The sequence below is a fragment of the Hemibagrus wyckioides genome, linkage group LG18 (assembly GCF_019097595.1).
Source record: "Hemibagrus wyckioides isolate EC202008001 linkage group LG18, SWU_Hwy_1.0, whole genome shotgun sequence".
Taxonomy (NCBI): Eukaryota; Metazoa; Chordata; class Actinopteri; order Siluriformes; family Bagridae; genus Hemibagrus; species Hemibagrus wyckioides.
The window spans coordinates 14,815,596-14,834,675 of NC_080727.1; the positions used below are offsets into that span (position 1 = coordinate 14,815,596).

Consider the following 19,080-nt stretch of genomic DNA (forward strand, 5'->3'; position numbering starts at 1 on the left):
TGTTTGGTACAATTCACTGTTAAATCACTCCACTTGTCTGTGTTCACTGGATAAAATTCCATTTCTCGTAACATATATACACTATATTGCCAAAAGTATTTGCTCACCCATCCAAATAATCAGAATCAGGTGTTCCAATCACTTCCATGGCCACAGGAGTATAAAATCAAGCACCTAGGCATGCAGACTGTTTTTACAAACATTTGTGAAAGAATGGGTCGCTCTCAGGAGCTCAGTGAATTCCAGCGTGGAACTGTGATAGGATGCCACCTGTGCAACAAATCCAGTCGTGAAATTTCCTCGCTCCTAAATATTCCACAGTCAACTGTCAGCTGTATTATAAGAATGTGGAAGTGTTTGGGAACGACAGCAACTCAGCCACGAATTGGTAGGCCACGTAAACTGACGGAGCAGGGTCAGCGGATGCTGAGGCGCATAGTGCGAAGAGGTCGCCAACTTTCTGCAGAGTCAATCGCTACAGACCTCCAAACTTCATGTGGCCTTCAGATTAGCTCAAGAACAGTGCTCAGAGAGCTTCATGGAATGGGTTTCCATGGCCGAGCAGCTGCATCCAAGCCATACATCACCAAGTGCAATGCAAAGCGTCGGATGCAGGGGTGTAAAGCACGCCGCCACTGGACTCTAGAGCAGTGGAGACGCGTTCTCTGGAGTGACGAATCACGCTTCTCCATCTGGCAATCTGATGGACGAGTCTGGGTTTGGCGGTTGCCAGGAGAACGGTACTTGTCTGACTGCATTGTGCCAAGTGTAAAGTTTGGTGGAGGGGGGATTATGGTGTGGGGTTGTTTTTCAGGAGCTGGGCTTGGCCCCTTAGTTCCAGTGAAAGGAACTCTGAATGCTTCAGCATACCAAGACATTTTGGACAATTCCATGCTCCCAACACCGTGGGAACAGTTTGGAGCTGGCCCCTTCCTCTTCCAACATGACTGTGCACCAGTGACCAAAGCAAGGTCCATAAAGACATGGATGACAGAGTCTGGTGTGGATGAACTTGACTGGCCTGCACAGAGTCCTGACCTCAACCCGATAGAACACCTTTGGGATGAATTAGAGCGGAGACTGAGAGCCAGGCCTTCTCGTCCAACATCAGTGTGTGACCTCACAAATGCGCTTCTGGAAGAATGGTCAAAAATTCCCATAAACACACTCCTAAACCTTGTGGACAGCCTTCCCAGAAGAGTTGAAGCTGTTATAGCTGCAAAGGGTGGACCGACGTCATATTGAACCCTATGGATTAAGAATGGGATGTCACTTAAGTTCATATGCGAGTCAAGGCAGGTGAGCGAATACTTTTGGCAATATAGTGTATATATTTATCAATCTATGACTTCTTTGGGAACTATTTTCATTGACAGAGAAAAAACAAAAACAAAATGTTTTACCTAAATAATTTACCTGATTTTAGAACTTTTGTATAAAGCACAATCATGCTCACAATTGTGCTACTGTACTAATTATGAGCAGGGATGTGATTACCTATGGCACTAAGAGGACATGCTGTCATAGGAAAATATCCTCAAGGTGTCCTTCATTATGTTCCTATAACATCACACAGCAGAGTGTATTATTCCTTATTTATGATAACAATATAACACAATATAACATTATGTTTATTCATGATTTTTTGTGACAATAGTTTATTCACAAGAAAAGACAGATAGATAGATAGATAGATAGATAGATAGATAGATAGATAGATAGATAGATAGATAGATAGATAGATAGATAGATAGATAGATAGATAGATAGATAGATGTATCAGGCCTTGCTAAATGTATTTTGGCATCCCCAGGGGAACCAGAAATGATATCAGTGGTGATGATGCTATCTTGGTAGGAAATTAGAGTATCTAACATTTCCCGCAAATAGACATTTGTGTGATGGAACGTAGCAGCTAGATTATGTAAATGAGGCAGAAAAGCTCTTGGCTCTCTGGCAGGAGACTTCAAAGTAGTAGGGTTAGTGAGGGAATTAGTCTGCTAGCTAATCTCAATGGATGAAGGAATGGAGGTTTCACTTAGCTAATATACACACTTTCAATTTTGGAGAGAAAGGAAAAGCATGAGAGAGAGAGAGATTGAGAAAGGGAGAGATTGAGAGAGAGAGAGAGAGAGAGAGAGAGAGATCAAAGAAAGAGGGACACTATCAATTTTCCCTTCTTGATAGTCTCCCTTTTAGTGAATGATTTAAGATATAGCCATCTCAGAAATGTCTGGTTTCTGGAGTGTCTATTTATGTGGTTCAATATCCATATTGAACCACAATATATGTGCATAATAATAATATAAATGCACAAAATATACATTTTCAGCAATACAGAACTATAGACAAGATGAGAGGGAAATATAATAATAATAATAATAATAATAATAATAATAATAATAATAATAATAATAATAATAATAATTATTATTATTATTATTATTATTATCCTAATAATTACAGCTTGTTCAATAGCAAGATTAATAACCAGATTTCCTGCTAGGTGCTGATGCTACAAATAACAAGCTTGGAGTTAGTTCTAGCAGAAAAACCTGGAACTGCTGAAAAAAAGTATTAGTAACTAATGGATATGTAATGGATTTTGATGTATTACTGGTGTTTTGTAACATTAGTTTAATGAAACATGTTATCGCTAATGGTTCCTGGTGACTTATTTAAATTTATCCTGATGGTAATCCTCCTCCCATGAAAGAAGGAGCTATTACATTCTGGTGCATTGTTATTTAATAAACTTCCAGCACATAGGCTCTTCCAATTGTTATTTAATAAACTTCCAGCGCATAGGCTCTTCCAATTGTTATTTAATAAACTTCCAGCGCATAGGCTCTTCCAATTTAGACAAAAATGATGTATTTTGACTTTGTATCACAATTATGAAAGAAGCATGAATTTGTAAGCATAAACAGATCTGTTTAAAAAAAGCAATTTATAGTGAAAATACTGTTTTACATTGCATTTTCGGCAATTCGAGCATTGAAACATCAATAGTAACATAGAATTCGCTATACCGTTGCCCTGAAGGGGTTTACTTGGTCTGCTGTAATAGTTAAAATAATGTACATGTGAATTTAACATTCACATGAATGTCAGGACCCAAGGTTCTTTCCAAGCAGAACATTGCCTAGAGCATCACACTGCCTCTGCCGACTTGCCTCTTTTCCATAGTGCATCCTGGTACCTCTCATCACCAGGTAAGCAAGCTGTCATGCACTGTGTGTTCTGGCACCTTTCTATCATAGACAGCATGAACCTTTTCAGCAGTTTGTACTACAGTAGCTCTTCTGTGGGATTGGACCAGACTGGTTAGCCTTCATTCCCCTTGTGTATCAATGAACCTTTGGCACCCTTGACCCTCTCACCGGTTCAGAGTTTGTCCTTTTTTGGGCCACTTTTGGTAGGTACTGACCACTGCATACCAGGAACACTACACAAAACCACCAGTTTTGGAGATGCTCTGATCCAGTTGTCTAGCCATCACAATTTGGCCATCAAATCATTAAACGTCCCGTGTTTCCTGCTTTTAACACAACAAAATTCAAAAACTATTCACTTACTGCCTAATATATTCCTCCCATTGACAGGTGCCACTGTAATGAGATAATCAATGTTAGTCACTTCAGTGGTTTTAATGTTATGGCTGGTCAGAGTCTGTTCAGTGCCTTGCAAAAGCATTCAGCTCCTTAAAAATATTGACCAAAATATTGATTTGTTTGAGAGATTATTATTACAGACATTATAGTACATTTTATATGAAGTATAGAAAATGTATAATTTATAAAGTAGAGGTTTATAAAGTATATATTTAATAATCAAAACATGTTGCCTTCATAAGTATTCATTCCCTTCAAATTATCACTTGGTAGAAATTACCTTTTGCTTTAATAACAACTACTTTCTGAGGAAAGTACCTTCTATGGATTTCCTTAATTAAGGTATGTCCTGCATTGGGCTTTCAGACATACACCAATTAAATTTCAGAATTACCTTTCTTCATGTGCATACATCAGTTCATTGTGATTAAATTGAGCTATTATAAAACAATTTGCTTTCATAATGATTTAATCAAGCTTATTTTATTTCCATGAAGAAAAAAATCAAACTCCATGTTCTCACCTGTGCTAAAGCTCAAACCATCAAAGCATCAGCCACATTAACCACTTCACTATTTAACTGCATGTAATTAAGACCTCTTAATTCAATTGTTCCTGTCAGTGCTGACATCCCTGCAAGATTTCATAATGTCATTGGCTTACCTTAATACTACATGACTTGATCAGTTTTACACTACATACCTCAATCTAGTTATTAGAAATGTGTTATAATTAATTTTAGTATGATCAATTAAGTCATGTATTGATGAAATCAAATTTGAAAATGTTTTATTGTAAACTGTATATAATATGTTTTCTTAAATCTGACTGAACATTTATTAAGTGCAAAGCTTTGAGACTTAAGGCTCAAAGACATTATCTCAAACTTGGTCTCATCACTAAAAAAAACATTAAATAATTAAAACTGGGTTACTCCCGTGCTTTCATCACTCCACTCTGAGCTATTGTCTCTGTCCGTAACTCCTTCAGTGTCTGTTGTGTCTCACTGTGGCGTCCCTCAACAGTCTCAGGCTTGTTTTTGTGTTGCTTTGAGGGAGGATTCTTATCTAGGTTGTGTTTTGCACACAAGATATAACTGTACACCCTGCTCTTTCAACATTTTTACCTTTAGTAAACAGTAAGTTCAGTCATTCTGTTACCTTTTTTAACTTCCTTACAATGCTCCTTGTGCTGCTCCAATGGTCTATAAATGAGACCATAAGGGGAATTTTGTAGACATGGGGACAGACACTAAACAAGGGTGTTGTTTTGTGTGTGTGTGTGTGTGTGTGTGTGTTAAAAAAGACATTGATGCATGACACCCCTACCACTGGATGTTTGATGCCTGACATTTCATTGATCTCATTTTCAGTGATGCCTTCTGTCTATCATACACAATCATACATTTATGTAGCCTGGTCTAATTAGTTTGACCTTTCGGTTTCATCCGCTTCTTTTTAATTTGTTTCATATAACCTATATTAACCAAACAGTTCTGTGTGAAGACCACATTTAACACCTTCCCTTTCAAATGGAATTCAAAGGTGTCTCTGATGGTGACTTCTGTCCTAATAGATGTGTCATATTTTATAATTGACTTTTGTTACATTTGCCTCTGTAATAAACTCTGACTCCAGGCTGTCAGAAAGGTAATAAGAAAGCAATGATTTGTAGCATTTGACGTTATCTACATCTATACCATTGGTGATGTGTTGTCCATAGATGCAGGTGGGGCAGAGCCTACCAAATACCTTCATAAAGTCCTCAGTCACAACTCAATACATTTTAAATTCCATAAAATATACAATATATTGCCAACGTTTTTGGGACAGCCTTCCAAATAATTGATTAATTCAGGTGTTGTTTTTCAGGGGTTTGGGCTCGACCTCTTAGTTCCAGTGAAAGGAACTCTTAATGCTTCAGCATACCAAGACATTTTGGACAATTTCATGCTCCCTTCCTGTTCCAACATGACTGTGCACCAGTGCACAAAGCAAGGTCCATAAAGACATGGATGAGCGAGTTTGCTGTGGAGGAACTTGACTGGCCTGCAAAGAATCCTGACCTCAACCCAACAGAACACCTTTGAGATGAATTAGAGCGAAGACTGCAAGCCAGGCCAAAACATCTGCTTTTACATGCACATGAATGCAATATAGAGTTGGCCCACGCTTTGTAGCTGTAACAGCTTCAACTTTTCTCGGAAGGCTTTCTACAAGGTTTAGGAGTGTGTTTACGGGAATTTTTGACCATTCCACAAGAAGAGCATTTGTGAGATCAGGCACTGATGTTGGACAAGAAGGCCTGGCTCACAGTCTCTGCTCAATGATCCCCATGGAGGAGAATTTTAAGAGCATTGGTCAGTTCAGAGATATTCTTTAGCATTTTGTCTCGAATGATGATGATGAGAGGTTTCTCCTCTAGAATGCTTATATTGACTCAGTAATGCAGAAGGAAGGAATTCCATTGTCCCAGGCTGCTTAGAGCACGACGATGTCATCACACATCTGATCAGTGCAGCATGAAAGTTAAAAGGATATCTGGTTGTATTATGGTTAAAACTCAATAATGCAGTCAGGAGTCAGTGCCACACAATTTGGTTGAGGTGGTTACACTGAACCAGCGTCATGTTCCTAGGAGGATCTCTGACATCAATAACTATTACAGCTTTAGCCTGAGATTCACTGCTGGGTCCTCTACATTACAGCATCGATTGGACAAAAGCATCATCACATGGTGATTGCTATGAACATACTGGTCAAGGCAGCTGAGGCTGAGTGCCACATCTGTAATGTGACAGCTCCCAGTTAAAGCCTTTATGAACAACCTCACAGACACAGTGGTATCAGTCCTGGGCAGCAGATGGATCCTCCAAAGCTTGTTAAATCAAGCTAAATCCAGGTCACTTAAGCTGAAGAAGGGCAGACATGGTGGACAAGGTCTGCATTTCGTTGAGTGTAATTCTCTCTATTTTGGGGAAGCCAGGCAAGAATCTAGGCAAGGTCTAAGACTGCAGTCTCAGGTGTGGCTCAACAAGTCAGGTTTACCTGGCAGGATGAGAACTTGGATTTGCCAACATGGGAACCTTCTTGAATCCTCAGGCTGATGTTCAAAAAGGCCATATAGAGGCATATAGAGATATTATTTCATCAACAGCAGTTCCTGAAAATGTCTCCAGAGTGATTCCAGCTGCCCTTAATAATTAGTCTCATTAACCAGTGACTCTTTGGAAATCTTGCAACCCTGTTGGGGAACAAGTATTTAAAATATTTTATTCAATAAAGACAATTTGAGTGATAAGAGGAACATGGTGGCTTAATGGTTTCCTGTTCAGAGACATGTGCTGTAGGCTGACTAGCATTTCTAAATTGTCCATAGTGTGTGATTGTGCCCAAGTCCCATGGGACAGAGTCTATGCTCCCCATCACCCTGTGTAGGATAAGTGCTTTAGAAAATGAATGAATGAATGAAATTGCATAATAATTTCAATCAAACAGTTTCCAAATAGGGATAATGGATTAAATTGTTTCAAAGAATACACTCAATGTATTCAATTTGTAATGAACCATATTGGTGTTTGATTAAATATTTATTGAGTCTATCTAGTTAACAGTGAGGGCTATATATGAGTGCTTTCATGATCACGATGAAACCCCCATCTTTGATTGTTTTCATAAAAAAACATGCCCCAATGTATTAAAACATAGCATTCATTCTGACATGTATAAAATAGTTAACAAGTGTAACTTAAGTTCTATTAGTGATTCTGTTACATTATAATGGATTTGCTTTTAATTACTCTGTTTGCATCTGTGTTTTGGTTTGAGCAAAGCTACAGTGAAAATCAAAATGCAACATACTGTATGTCCAACCAACCAATATTACAACCCAATAAAGACTGACCTGTTCTTACAGCCAAAAAATGCTCCGTGACAAGCATCCAAAAAAACTGTGAGATAAAACATTTGACCTTGGCACGCATAGATCAGACTGACAGTCTATTATCCAATTGAAAAGTTGCAGACAGTTCCAAATCTGTTTACATTTAGCACCAGTGGAATTTACTGAAATGATGTAGGTTGCAAATGTCCTCACTAGAGATGGGAAAGTCAGTCTAATAAGTTCAGAGCAATGCAGTCAATCAGGTGTGTGGACTTACAAGGTGCCTCTAACAGTCTCTTCTGTGCAAATGGCACAAATACTTTAGCACTCACAGATCAATAGCCAATTTGGGAAAGGTTGTCAGAGAAAAAGATAGAGAGGTTACACAACACTGGTTCTGTAGTTCCCAAGCAGTTGTGTAAAGACTCTGTACAATGATCTGACTCTGCACTTTGCCAACAGCTTCATCTTTGACAGGTCTATCAACTATTAAAGTTTCCTGTGTCAAAACCACAAATCTGCACTCGAATTAGCCTCTTTACTTTAATATCAAACATCAAAACTGACTGTTACTTGTCTGTTTTTTAAGAGTTACTGTGTGTGTGTGTGTGTGTGTGTGTGGACTTTCTTTCCTCAACTTTTTCCCAAGGCTTATTGCATGAGATTCTGTGAAAGGAAAGTGTGATAGCAATCTTTGTAAATCTTTGATGTTTTTAAAAAGAACATCTCCTCCCCTAAGTATGGAATCTTTGAAAAGGAGGCATTCAGTGAAATTCCTTTGAAGAAGGAATAGTGTTAGTTTGATAAGCCTTGTTCCATGCAAAGTGAATTCTCATGTTATTTTATGCTGTGTGCATTCAAACACCTTGACATTGAGTGTGGTGATTTTAGGTTCCATGACAAGGTCAGTGTTTTTTTTTTTGTTTTGTTTTATTTTTGTGCCACTGCTAGCCGCTTAATAAAATGGGAAGTGCAATGTAAGTTCATGGTGCATTTCTAATAGCTGCTTCAGTAGTCTCACCATCACCATATGTTGCGAAAGACTGTCGAAGGTTCTTGTTTAAAGAATAAAATTTGCATACAGTATGGGTGGTCCGAAAAAGGGCACATAAAAAGTAACATTTAATAGTACTGCCTTCAATTTTTTTTTTTAACCAGACCGTACTAAAGTACTGATATACTGAATATACAATAGGGAATAGGTTCAGCAAATGTCATAAAGTTCTTCATTTCTGTGGTAAAACTTTTCTTTTTCATTTTGTTCAAGTGTCCAAGGTGATTCTTTAGATGGAGCATATTAGGATAAGTCCCTGACCCGCTTTCCTTTCCTATTGTTATCCTGAGCTTTTCAATTTCTCCTTTTCTTAACGCTAAGTGCTTTTAGTCTGTCTACACTGAACAATGAGCTACGCTAAAAAGCTCCTTAATAACATATATGACTTCTACAATGAATACGTAATGGCAGGAAAAGAAAGGGATGATTAATAGATAAATAGTGGCATGCTGTATATTTAATGCCGTTACATGACTACTGTGATCTCAGAAAAGAAAGCATCCATCCATTTTGTATACCCACTTTATTCCTAATTAGGGTCATGGGATCTGCTGGAGCCTATCCCAGCACACATTGGGTGAAAGGCAGGGGTTCACCCTGGACATGTTGCCAGTCCCTCACAGAGCCACATACACTATATTGCCAAAAGTATTTGCTCACCTGCCTTGACTCGCATATGAACTTAAGTGACATCCCATTCCTAATCCATAGGGTTCAATATGACGTCGGTCCGCCCTTTGCAGCTATAACAGCTTCAACTCTTCTGGGAAGGCTGTCCACAAGGTTTAGGAGTGTGTTTATGGGAATTTTTGACCATTCTTCCAGAAGCGCATTTGTGAGGTCACACACTGATGTTGGACGAGAAGGCCTGGCTCTCAGTCTCCGCTCTAATTCATCCCAATGGTGTTCTATCGGGTTGAGGTCAATACTCTGTGCAGGCCAGTCAAGTTCATCCATACCAGACTCTGTCATCCATGTCTTTATGGACCTTGCTTTGTGCACTGGTGCACAGTCATGTTGGAAGAGGAAGGGGCCAGCTCCAAACTGTTCCCACAAAGTTGGGAGCATGGAATTGTCCAAAATGTCTTGGTATGCTGAAGCATTCAGAGTTCCTTTCACTGGAACTAAGGGGCCAAGCCCAGCTCCTGAAAAACAACCCCACACCATAATCCCCCCTCCACCAAACTTTACACTTGGCACAATGCAGTCAGACAAGTACCGTTCTCCTGGCAACCGCCAAACCCAGACTCATCCATCAGATTGCCAGATGGAGAAGCGCGATTCGTCACTCCAGAGAACGCGTCTCCACTGCTCTAGAGTCCAGTGGCGGCGTGCTTTACACCACTGCATCCAACGCTTTGCATTGCACTTGGTGATGTATGGCTTGGATGCAGCTGCTCGGCCATGGAAACCCATTCCATGAAGCTCTCTGCGCACTGTTCTTGAGCTAATCTGAAGGCCACATGAAGTTTGGAGGTCTGTAGCGATTGACTCTGCAGAAAGTTGGCGACCTCTTCGCACTATGCGCCTCAGCATCCGCTGACCCCGCTCCGTCAGTTTACGTGGCCTACCACTTCGTGGCTGAGTTGCTGTCATTCCCAAACACTTCCACGTTCTTATAATACAGCTGACAGTTGACTGTGGAATATTTAGGAGCGAGGAAATTTCACGACTGGATTTGTTGCACAGGTGGCATCCTATCACAGTTCCACACTGGAATTCACTGAGCTCCTGAGAGCGACCCATTCTTTCACAAATGTTTGTAAAAACAGTCTGCATGCCTAGGTGCTTGATTTTATACACCTGTGGCCATGGAAGTGATTGGAACACCTGATTCTGATTATTTGGATGGGTGAGCGAATACTTTTGGCAATATAGTGTATATAGACAGACAACCACACACACTCACACTCACTCCTATGGGCAATTTGGAATTACCAATCAACCTAATGAATATGTTTTCGGACTGTGGGAGGAAACCAGAGTACCCAGAGTAAACCCACGCAGGCAACATGCAAACTCCACACAGAAAGACCCCTGCCTGTTTGAACCTGGGATTCGAACCCAGGACCTTCTTGCTGTGAGGCAACAGTGCTAACCACCGTGCTGCCCAGAAAAGAAAGCATGCTAGAAAATAGTCATTTATTTATCTGTCTCTACAGTATAAATCATTATATTCTGGATTGGGGTTTGATGAATGCTGGGAACATGTGGCCCAAGACAGGATACACTCTGAATAAGATAATGACACATTCACACTTTTCCAAATCAATTTAGAGTGGACAGTCCACCTACTGGCTTAACAGAGCTGAGGAACCAACTGCCATTGTCATCTTGACATTCCCCTGAATAAAGAATAGAAAAGCATTACCAAGCTTTCTTAAAAGCCTAATGACTTTTGGCCAATATATTCACCTCTCCTGATATTGCTCTCTGCCCTACTTTTTTCCTCTATTCTTTTAATGTGGTTGTTGTTGGTGGTGGTTTTTTATATCTTGCCAGGCTGTATCTGTTTTTGTCTTTCAACAATAAAAAATTTAACAAATAAAAATATAAAAATAAAAGAAAAGCATATTACCATAAACAAAAACATGATGAAAACATGGAAATATAATGTCAAGTGACATAAATACAAGGATTCACTTCAAATGAAAAGTGGCTGCCTGGAAATGGAGTTCAGAGAGCTACACACTATGGTATCTGCTCATAAAGCAAGTGTGACATCTGCTGGTTCGTACTTCACTGACTGGAATTTCCCAAAAACCTTCTACATTCTTGCCATGTGAACTTGTATTGCACAAATACGATTTTCATTTCATTTCATTGTCTGTACCGCTTATCCGATCTATACTCGGGTCATGGGGAGCCTCCTCTCAGGAGTCATCAAGGCAGGATACACCCTGCATGAAGTGCCAACCCATTGCAGGGCACACACACACACACACCACGAATAGGATATGTAGTCCAAATATTTCATAACAGGAAAACTTTATTCAGTCTCTGTCACAGCTTGGATAAAAGATTAGCAATTCCTACCTAGGTATTAGGAAATTTAATAGATCTCATAATAGCAAGTGCAATAATGTGTAATTAATGCAGATTGTTAATGCGTAAATATTTATTTACTATTTCAATAGTGCCTTAAAGTCTCTTCTATTTACAGAATTTAGAGACTGGTTTCTAAACACCAGCTCCTGGATGGACCATACTTACTTTTAACACTAAAAGTACACTAGTACACATCTGCTGGTCTGTGTCAACTTAATAAATGATACTAAATAAATAAATGAATGAATAATAATAATAATAATAATAATAATAATAATAATAATAATAATAATAATAATAATAATAAATTAAATTACATTATTTTAATTATATATATGCACTATATAAGAAACACATTTTAACCATAATATTAGATTATATGCTTATTTAATTAGGTTGAGACATCACCTGTGTTGGTCAGTTTATGTGTATGAGTGTATATAGCAGTTATGCCTTGCAACACAGACATAGCTATAAGCATACATTAAAAAATGCTGCTCTATACTGGCCTCTCCTCAGTGAATTTAGTATTATTTTAAATGATTTAGACGTATGTGATGATGTAAGTCATCTCCATTATCTGGATGAAATGCATTATCCATTATAAATGGATGAAATTAAAAAAAGATCAAATCATTTTGAATGCTTTCATTGAATAATATCACATTTTGTTTTTGAGACATGCTTCAAAAAAAAAAAAAACTTGTGCATGTGTGATTAGATAAGCTACCCAGGACTCCCCCTCATTCCCTAACTAAAAACAATATAAACGCAGAATCAGCTATGGCAATAACAAAGCCTGGAGAAGATACAGAACCGAAATCATGCGCAGACCGGACCTAACTCTGTTTTTGCTCTTACTGGTGATCTCAGCTGTTAATGGTAAGTACTGGGTACAGTGCAATGTCATATGCTTTGTGAGGATATACTGTATGTGAAAAATAATGCTATAAATGTTTTGGATCAGTTCAAACTTGACCTGTCTATCTGACAGAAATTTCTATATGTCTAGCAAGATGTTATATTTGATGGCTGTGATTGAACATGGCTCATCATTTATTATCATTATCAAGAGATAAGAACATATAGCTGAATTTTTTTCTTTGAGCTAACACATAAATGGATTTTTTTATCGGGATTTTTTATCTGTCTCTTGAATGGCATTCTGCTTATGCCATCATAACTTTAATACTAACTTCATATAGCTAACTCATTTACTTTTAACAAAAGAAATCTGGGAAAAATCTAAAAGAAACTCATCCAGATATGAGGAGAAATTACTCAAATTGTACACAGACAATAACCTGAGCTCAGCAATGCTACCTGCTATGCCACCAGGAAAAATATGTATTTATTTAAATTAATTTTCATAAGGAACCCTTAGGTAGGCTATTTAATTATTAATGAAAACGACTAAAAACCTAGCCAGATAATATATGCAATGTCATTATCAACATCTGCATCATCAGCACTTACAACTTGGACTTTTCTGAACCTGTCTGAACAGCACCCACTACCTCAACTGGATTTTGCACAGCATATATTGCACTGAATTTACACTCTTCTGCACTTTATTCTAAACAATTTTATTTGCATTCATATTATATTTCTTCTATTTTCTGTTTATTTTTCATTATAAGTGTATATCCTCTCTGTGTAGTGCCATTATATAATGAATTAGCATCAATACAACAAACAGAAAGTAAACAAGTGCAAAAAAAACAAACAGATGTTCAATGAGCTTATTCAAGGAATAGGCTCTAACACACAATAATGTTCCAGCACAATGAGGAATGATCAGAATTGGTATAAAAATAAAAGACTCCCAATAACATTCCTTGCTATAGCAGAGCTGAATAAGTCTCTTACAGAATGTGCTTTGTTGTTTGACCAATAAATCCTGGAGGGACTGTGATATATTGTCCATAATAGATACTAGTTTGTTTAATGTCCTCCTTTCCATGAACACATTAAAACTGTCCAGAGAGCATCCCAGGACACAGCCAGACTCCTTAATCAGCTTGTTGCCAAGCATCATTGCTTCTACTCCCCATCATATCACCACAAAGAAGACAGCACTCACAACAATAGACTACACCTTGCTGCAAACATTAAAGGATGTAAGTTTTCTCAGAAAATGGAATATACACAACACCTTCCTGTACACAGTCTTCCTGTCAGGCTTCCACTCCAGGCTGTTGTCATGGTACACACCAACATATCTGCAGGCATCAACCAGCAGTCCCATGATGTTTATTGATCCGGTTGTGGTCCTTTTCCTCCTGCATTCAACCACCATCTCCTTGGTCATGACTACATTAAAGAGTAAATGCTTCTTCTCATTCCACTCAACCGACTACCACAGAGTGGTTAGGAAATTATGTTAGATCAGTCTTCTACTGGAAGTCAGTGGAGTACAGTATGACGAGGAAGGGGATAAGACAGTTCCCTGTGGTGCTCTGATAACTGCTCAATAGCTTATCCAACAGGCAGCTCCCCAGGTGCACAAAATGAGGTCTCTCTGAGAGGTAGACTGTGAGCCTGGAGATCATGGGGTGTTAACTCGCATTCTATCCATCGTCTCACTTAGCAGGAGAGGTTGGATGGTATTGAATGCTATTGAGAAATCAAAGAATGTGTTTCTCACTTTGGTGTTCTCGCAGTCCAAATGGGATTTTGTCCATCTGGAAGTAAATAAATTAATGAATTGTCCACACCTACCTGTGGCTGGTAAGCCAACTACAGGGGGTCCAAAACTGAGCTCACTTGAGGGCTGAGGTGGGCCAAGACCAAACTTTCCAGGACCTTCAACACATTTGATGTTGTGTCGGGGGACTGGTTTATATTTGTATGTAGAGTTCCTAGTTGTAGCTATAATGGCAAATACATAAAACTTATCAAAATAAAAAAATATAAATAGCCTGGCATCTGATCATACAAGGTAAATAATTTCTCTTGTTGCTGCTGAGGAGCAACATGGTCCAACATGTTCAGCCTAAAAGAGTGTTAGACTGCTGTGAATGGTACCATTTAGAAAACATGAAAATAGATTTGGACTACAGTTGTGACAAACAGTTCTCAGTGAAGACTTGATCATTTTAACAAAATAGACTTTATGTTACAACTAGAATGAATTTCTTGGTTACATAATTTGATCATGTAGCACAGGCTATAGAAGGGAAATAGAAGGGTTTGAAATAGAATCACACTCTCTGGTGCCACCCAGATGAGGATGGGTTCCCTCAGGGGGCTTTTTCTCACCATCATAGCCTCTGGCTTGCTCATTAGGGATAAATTGGCAAATTTATCATGTAAAATTTATATCCCATATATTTCTGTAAAGCTACTTTCTGAATTTCCATTGTTAAAGCACTATAAAAATAAAAATAAAAATGAAGTGAATTGTATTAATATTCTGTAACAGAAGCTTTGACTGTAGTGCTTACAGGACAGCAGTGTAATGCAAATAACAGATGTATAATTATGTTACATTCTAATATGATTTTGTTAATATAGTCTATGGAAGACTCTCGACACAGAGGAGCTTACAATTGAGAACTTCTTGATAACATGTCTAACTTGTTTTAATGGAAGTTCTACAAGATAATGTATAAAATTGGTAGAATTTATTAATAAAAGAAAATTCATTCAATGGGTATAAAATAATTTTTTTTTTAAAAAAACCCAACAACTACAGAATGTACTGTACAGGAAAACAATCAATGTTGGGGTGGAAACATTAACTCTGTGATGCTTTGCATCACATGATCCATATTATTTATTTATTTTTTTACTTGTAACAGCATATCCCCTGTTATCCTGTTTATCTCTTTGTTAGCTCATGCAATTGAGATCCATAACTGGATGTGTGGCTACAGAGGACTCTGTAGGCGTCTTTGCTCCACCCGAGAGCACAACGCAGGCCATCATGGCTGTCCTCACAGATACAGGTACTGTCCAAATACCCTTAAGGCTTTGTGTTGTTCCTGACTGCTTGGATTCTCATAGTCTGACTGTCTTTATCTATATCTCTTTGCAGTTGCTGTGCTGTTCGTTTTAAGCAAATACCAAAACATACTGTATGGAAGAAGAACAAACCCTGAAACAAAATGAAACATAAGGATAAGCGAAGATTTTTGTCCGTAATGTGTTTGTAAATCACTGCGAGCCATTCACTGCTTGTCTCTGTCATATGTGTCTGTACTCTTTCAAGTTTAAATCTTTACCCAACAACTGACTTAAAAATAAATATGACAGTTTTGTTAACATAAATAAATAGTACATAAGAAGAGTAGAATAACAACGCTATGTATGGAATAAAACAGTAAGCGGCATGCTATAATAAGAAAATAATTAACAACAGGTTGATATTAAACTCTCAAACTCTCATTAACACACAGCAGTGTTATTCAATTAGCACCCAAAAGATAATTATTCTCCAGTAATTCCATCCAGTCACCCCTACACATTCTCTTGAATTTAATTGGAAAACATTTGTAGCTCGTTACGAAACCACAAAATCACAATATCCGGCTATATTCAAATATATTTGTTATATGTTTTTATCTGTTTATTGTTTGTCATAAATGATGTACATTGTCCACTAAGGATGTATGGAAGTTCTTTGTATAGAAAAGATAACATATTTGAATTATTTCATTGATTAAAGACTTCACTGCTTACACTTTCTTACCTGTTAAAATCAAAAACAGCTCTGTTGTATGAGGCAGTATAAACCATATGACTTGTATAGTGTGTGATTAATTTATTACAGACTAGTACATTATTGCGTTAATGTCTTTGGTTATGAAATCATACTCAGTAGAGACTTTAGAGTCAAGGTGGAGCCCATTCTGAGATGTCAGAAGGCCGAAATCAACGAATAAACAAACACGCTAACCAAAAACAAACTAACCACAAACTCCAATATCCAAGATGCACCAGCATACAAATCTGACCGCACCAGACTCCACTACCAAGTCAAACACGCTGCTTTGTTCAAAGTCACTGGACTCTTAACAAGACTTACCTGTTCCTGAGCAAACAAGCACACTTTATAAGAGACTTTCACATGGCTACAACCTCATGAAGTAGTTTATGATGTTACCAAGCCTGGTGCACTTCCACATTCATTTTGATTTTGACCTATATCCTACACTCGTTTGATTTTGTATAGATTGGAAATAGTTGGATATCTAATCAGAAATACTCAAATATTTTTTTTAATATTTCCTTAAACAACTGTCTAATTGTGTGGTCAATTCATTTGCTGTATCATATGTAAAATAACAACTCCAACATGTGTGTCATTATGTCAGAAAAAGTTGACGTCAATTAACTAATTAAAGTCCTCCGGGTATTTTCAGTATTTAAGCAGACTTCACCAAAATTCAGAAAATGTAATTTTTAAATGTTCAATCTGAGTATTGCCTCAAATGATTACAAATGATGTTTTACTTTACAAATTTATGCAGTATACAGGTGGAATATGAGAACACAAAATAAAGCACTAATAAGCTTTCAGTGTTGTGAAATAACTGCTGTATTGACTACTCATTTGCCCATTTATTACTTATATAAATATCTAATGCACGACCCTCCTACTGATGTTTTCGGTCATCACATTAATGAAGTGTGACTGATTAGAAATATGCCTTTCATTTTTTAAAAATAAATAAATAAATATTTTGAGCCTCAGCCACAGACTTCTCAGCCTCTAATCGCTATAGACAGCCAAACATACTTGTTCATCACATGCACAAAAATAGAGTTTTTATGTCTTTTATTTAATAAGTTTAATATAAGACACATGCTAAGACGCATGTTAATCAACCATTCCTCAGAATATCTAGGTACACAATGTGTTTTCTATAAAGGGGAACCTGATAAACAGAAGTCCCCAGCCTTCCTGTGGCGCCAGCAAAAGAGACATTAACATCAGCAAAGAGATTACAGAGCACAAACAAGTATGTTTAAATGTCTATAGAGATTAGAGACAAAGCGGCCAGTGGAGGCTGAGGGTCAAGACATTTATTTATTTTATTTTTATGGAATTGGGTCAAGGTGAAGACATAGAGTATCTACACAACAAGAACAACAGTCCATGGAGAGATATTTTGCTAAAAGATTGGGGGTGGGGGGGTTCAAATGTGTTTCTCATTTAGTCACATATATTTTGTGTGAATTCATATGTTACAAACTACAAAGAGTTTGAAGAAACACTTGTTAATTATATATATATATATATATATATATATATATATATATATATATATATATATAATTTGTTACTGTTTTGTTCAGCTGTTCTATTCAACCCGTCTGTCTCCGCAACACACTAGCTCTCTGAGTACCTTTTGTGTCCAGCAGATGGAAGCATTCAACACTGTGAGCAATATAAGATGAACAACTGCAGTGATATGTACAGCTGAGAAACCTTATGTCCTGGCATATATGTGGATGTTACTTTAACATGTACCATCTACTTAAACATTGTTGTAGACCAAGTGCACCCCTTTATGGCAATGGTGTTCTAATCCCAATGTCCTCTTGTTGTCCTATCATACTACAAAACTGTTCAGAAATGTTTTGAGGAATATGAAGGTGTTGACTTCTAACTTCCCCAGATTTCAGTCCAATCGAGCATTTGTGCGATGTGCTGGACAAACAAGTCTGATCCACAGTGGTCCTACATTGCAACTTACTGGACAGTATTTGCTGCTAATGTTTGCTAATACTGTAGCTCAGCTTCAGAAGTCTTATGGAGTCCAATAAGCCTCAATAAGTCAGAGCTGTTTTGGTGGCAAAACAGATTATAAAATGTAAGGCATGTGGTTTTAATGTTATGGCTGATGTAAACATAAAAGGTGTAGAGATTGAATATCTGTAGCCTGTAGTGTTTATTTATCTGCAACAATTAAAATTCCGATAAAATGACTAAATAATGCATGTAGTGAACTGATGACTGGAGGCATAAACTATGAAGACAGAAAGTTTAAATATGGGCTTATTCACCGCAACATCATTTGGCAGACACCCTTATCCAGAGCAAGTTACATTTTTATCTCATATTTATGCAACTGAGCAATCGATGTTAAGGGCCTTGCTCAGGGGCCCAGCACTGGCAGCTTGGAGGATTTGGGATCCAAACCCACAACTTTCCAATCAGTAGTCCAACATCTTACCACATTAAATTTAAGAGACATCCCATCTGTTCAATGTCCACAGTTTATTGTTAAGCCATAGCTCATTTCTTGTTAAACCATATTTTGTTTCTCCATACCCCGTTTCATCTTTAGCTCAGTTTCTGTCCCCTATTTTCTGTGTTCTCTCCTAGTCTATGATAATCTGTTTGCTGATTTCCGCCCTCTGCTTGTTAAGGATTTCATATTTGCCTTGAGTGTTAGACTGTTTGCCTTTGTGTATATTAAAGCCTGCTCCACCTGCACTTGCATCCACCTCCGTGTTTCCACATGATTTACT

At 37.8% G+C, this 19,080-nt stretch overlaps 1 protein-coding gene across 1 annotated transcript; it reads left to right on the forward strand.

Annotated features, from left to right (window-relative positions):
• The first annotated feature begins 12,378 nt into the window (after window positions 1–12,378).
• On the forward strand, window positions 12,379–16,976 carry defbl2 (defensin, beta-like 2). Its single transcript, XM_058415752.1, has 3 exons — window positions 12,379–12,480; window positions 15,437–15,548; window positions 15,638–16,976. The coding sequence occupies exons 1-3, from the start codon at window positions 12,423–12,425 to the stop codon at window positions 15,699–15,701; spliced, it is 234 nt and encodes a 77-aa protein (XP_058271735.1). The 5' UTR covers window positions 12,379–12,422; the 3' UTR covers window positions 15,702–16,976.
• Window positions 16,977–19,080: the final 2,104 nt, after the last annotated feature.

Coding starts and splice junctions, on each gene's coding strand:
- defbl2 (XM_058415752.1), top strand. CDS start 12,423: ATGCGCAGACCGGACCTAACTCTGTTTTTGCTCTTACTGGTGATCTCA. Junction 12,481..15,436: donor GGTGATCTCAGCTGTTAATG/GTAAGTACTGGG, acceptor TCTCTTTGTTAG/CTCATGCAATTGAGATCCAT. Junction 15,549..15,637: donor GGCTGTCCTCACAGATACAG/GTACTGTCCAAA, acceptor ATCTCTTTGCAG/TTGCTGTGCTGTTCGTTTTA.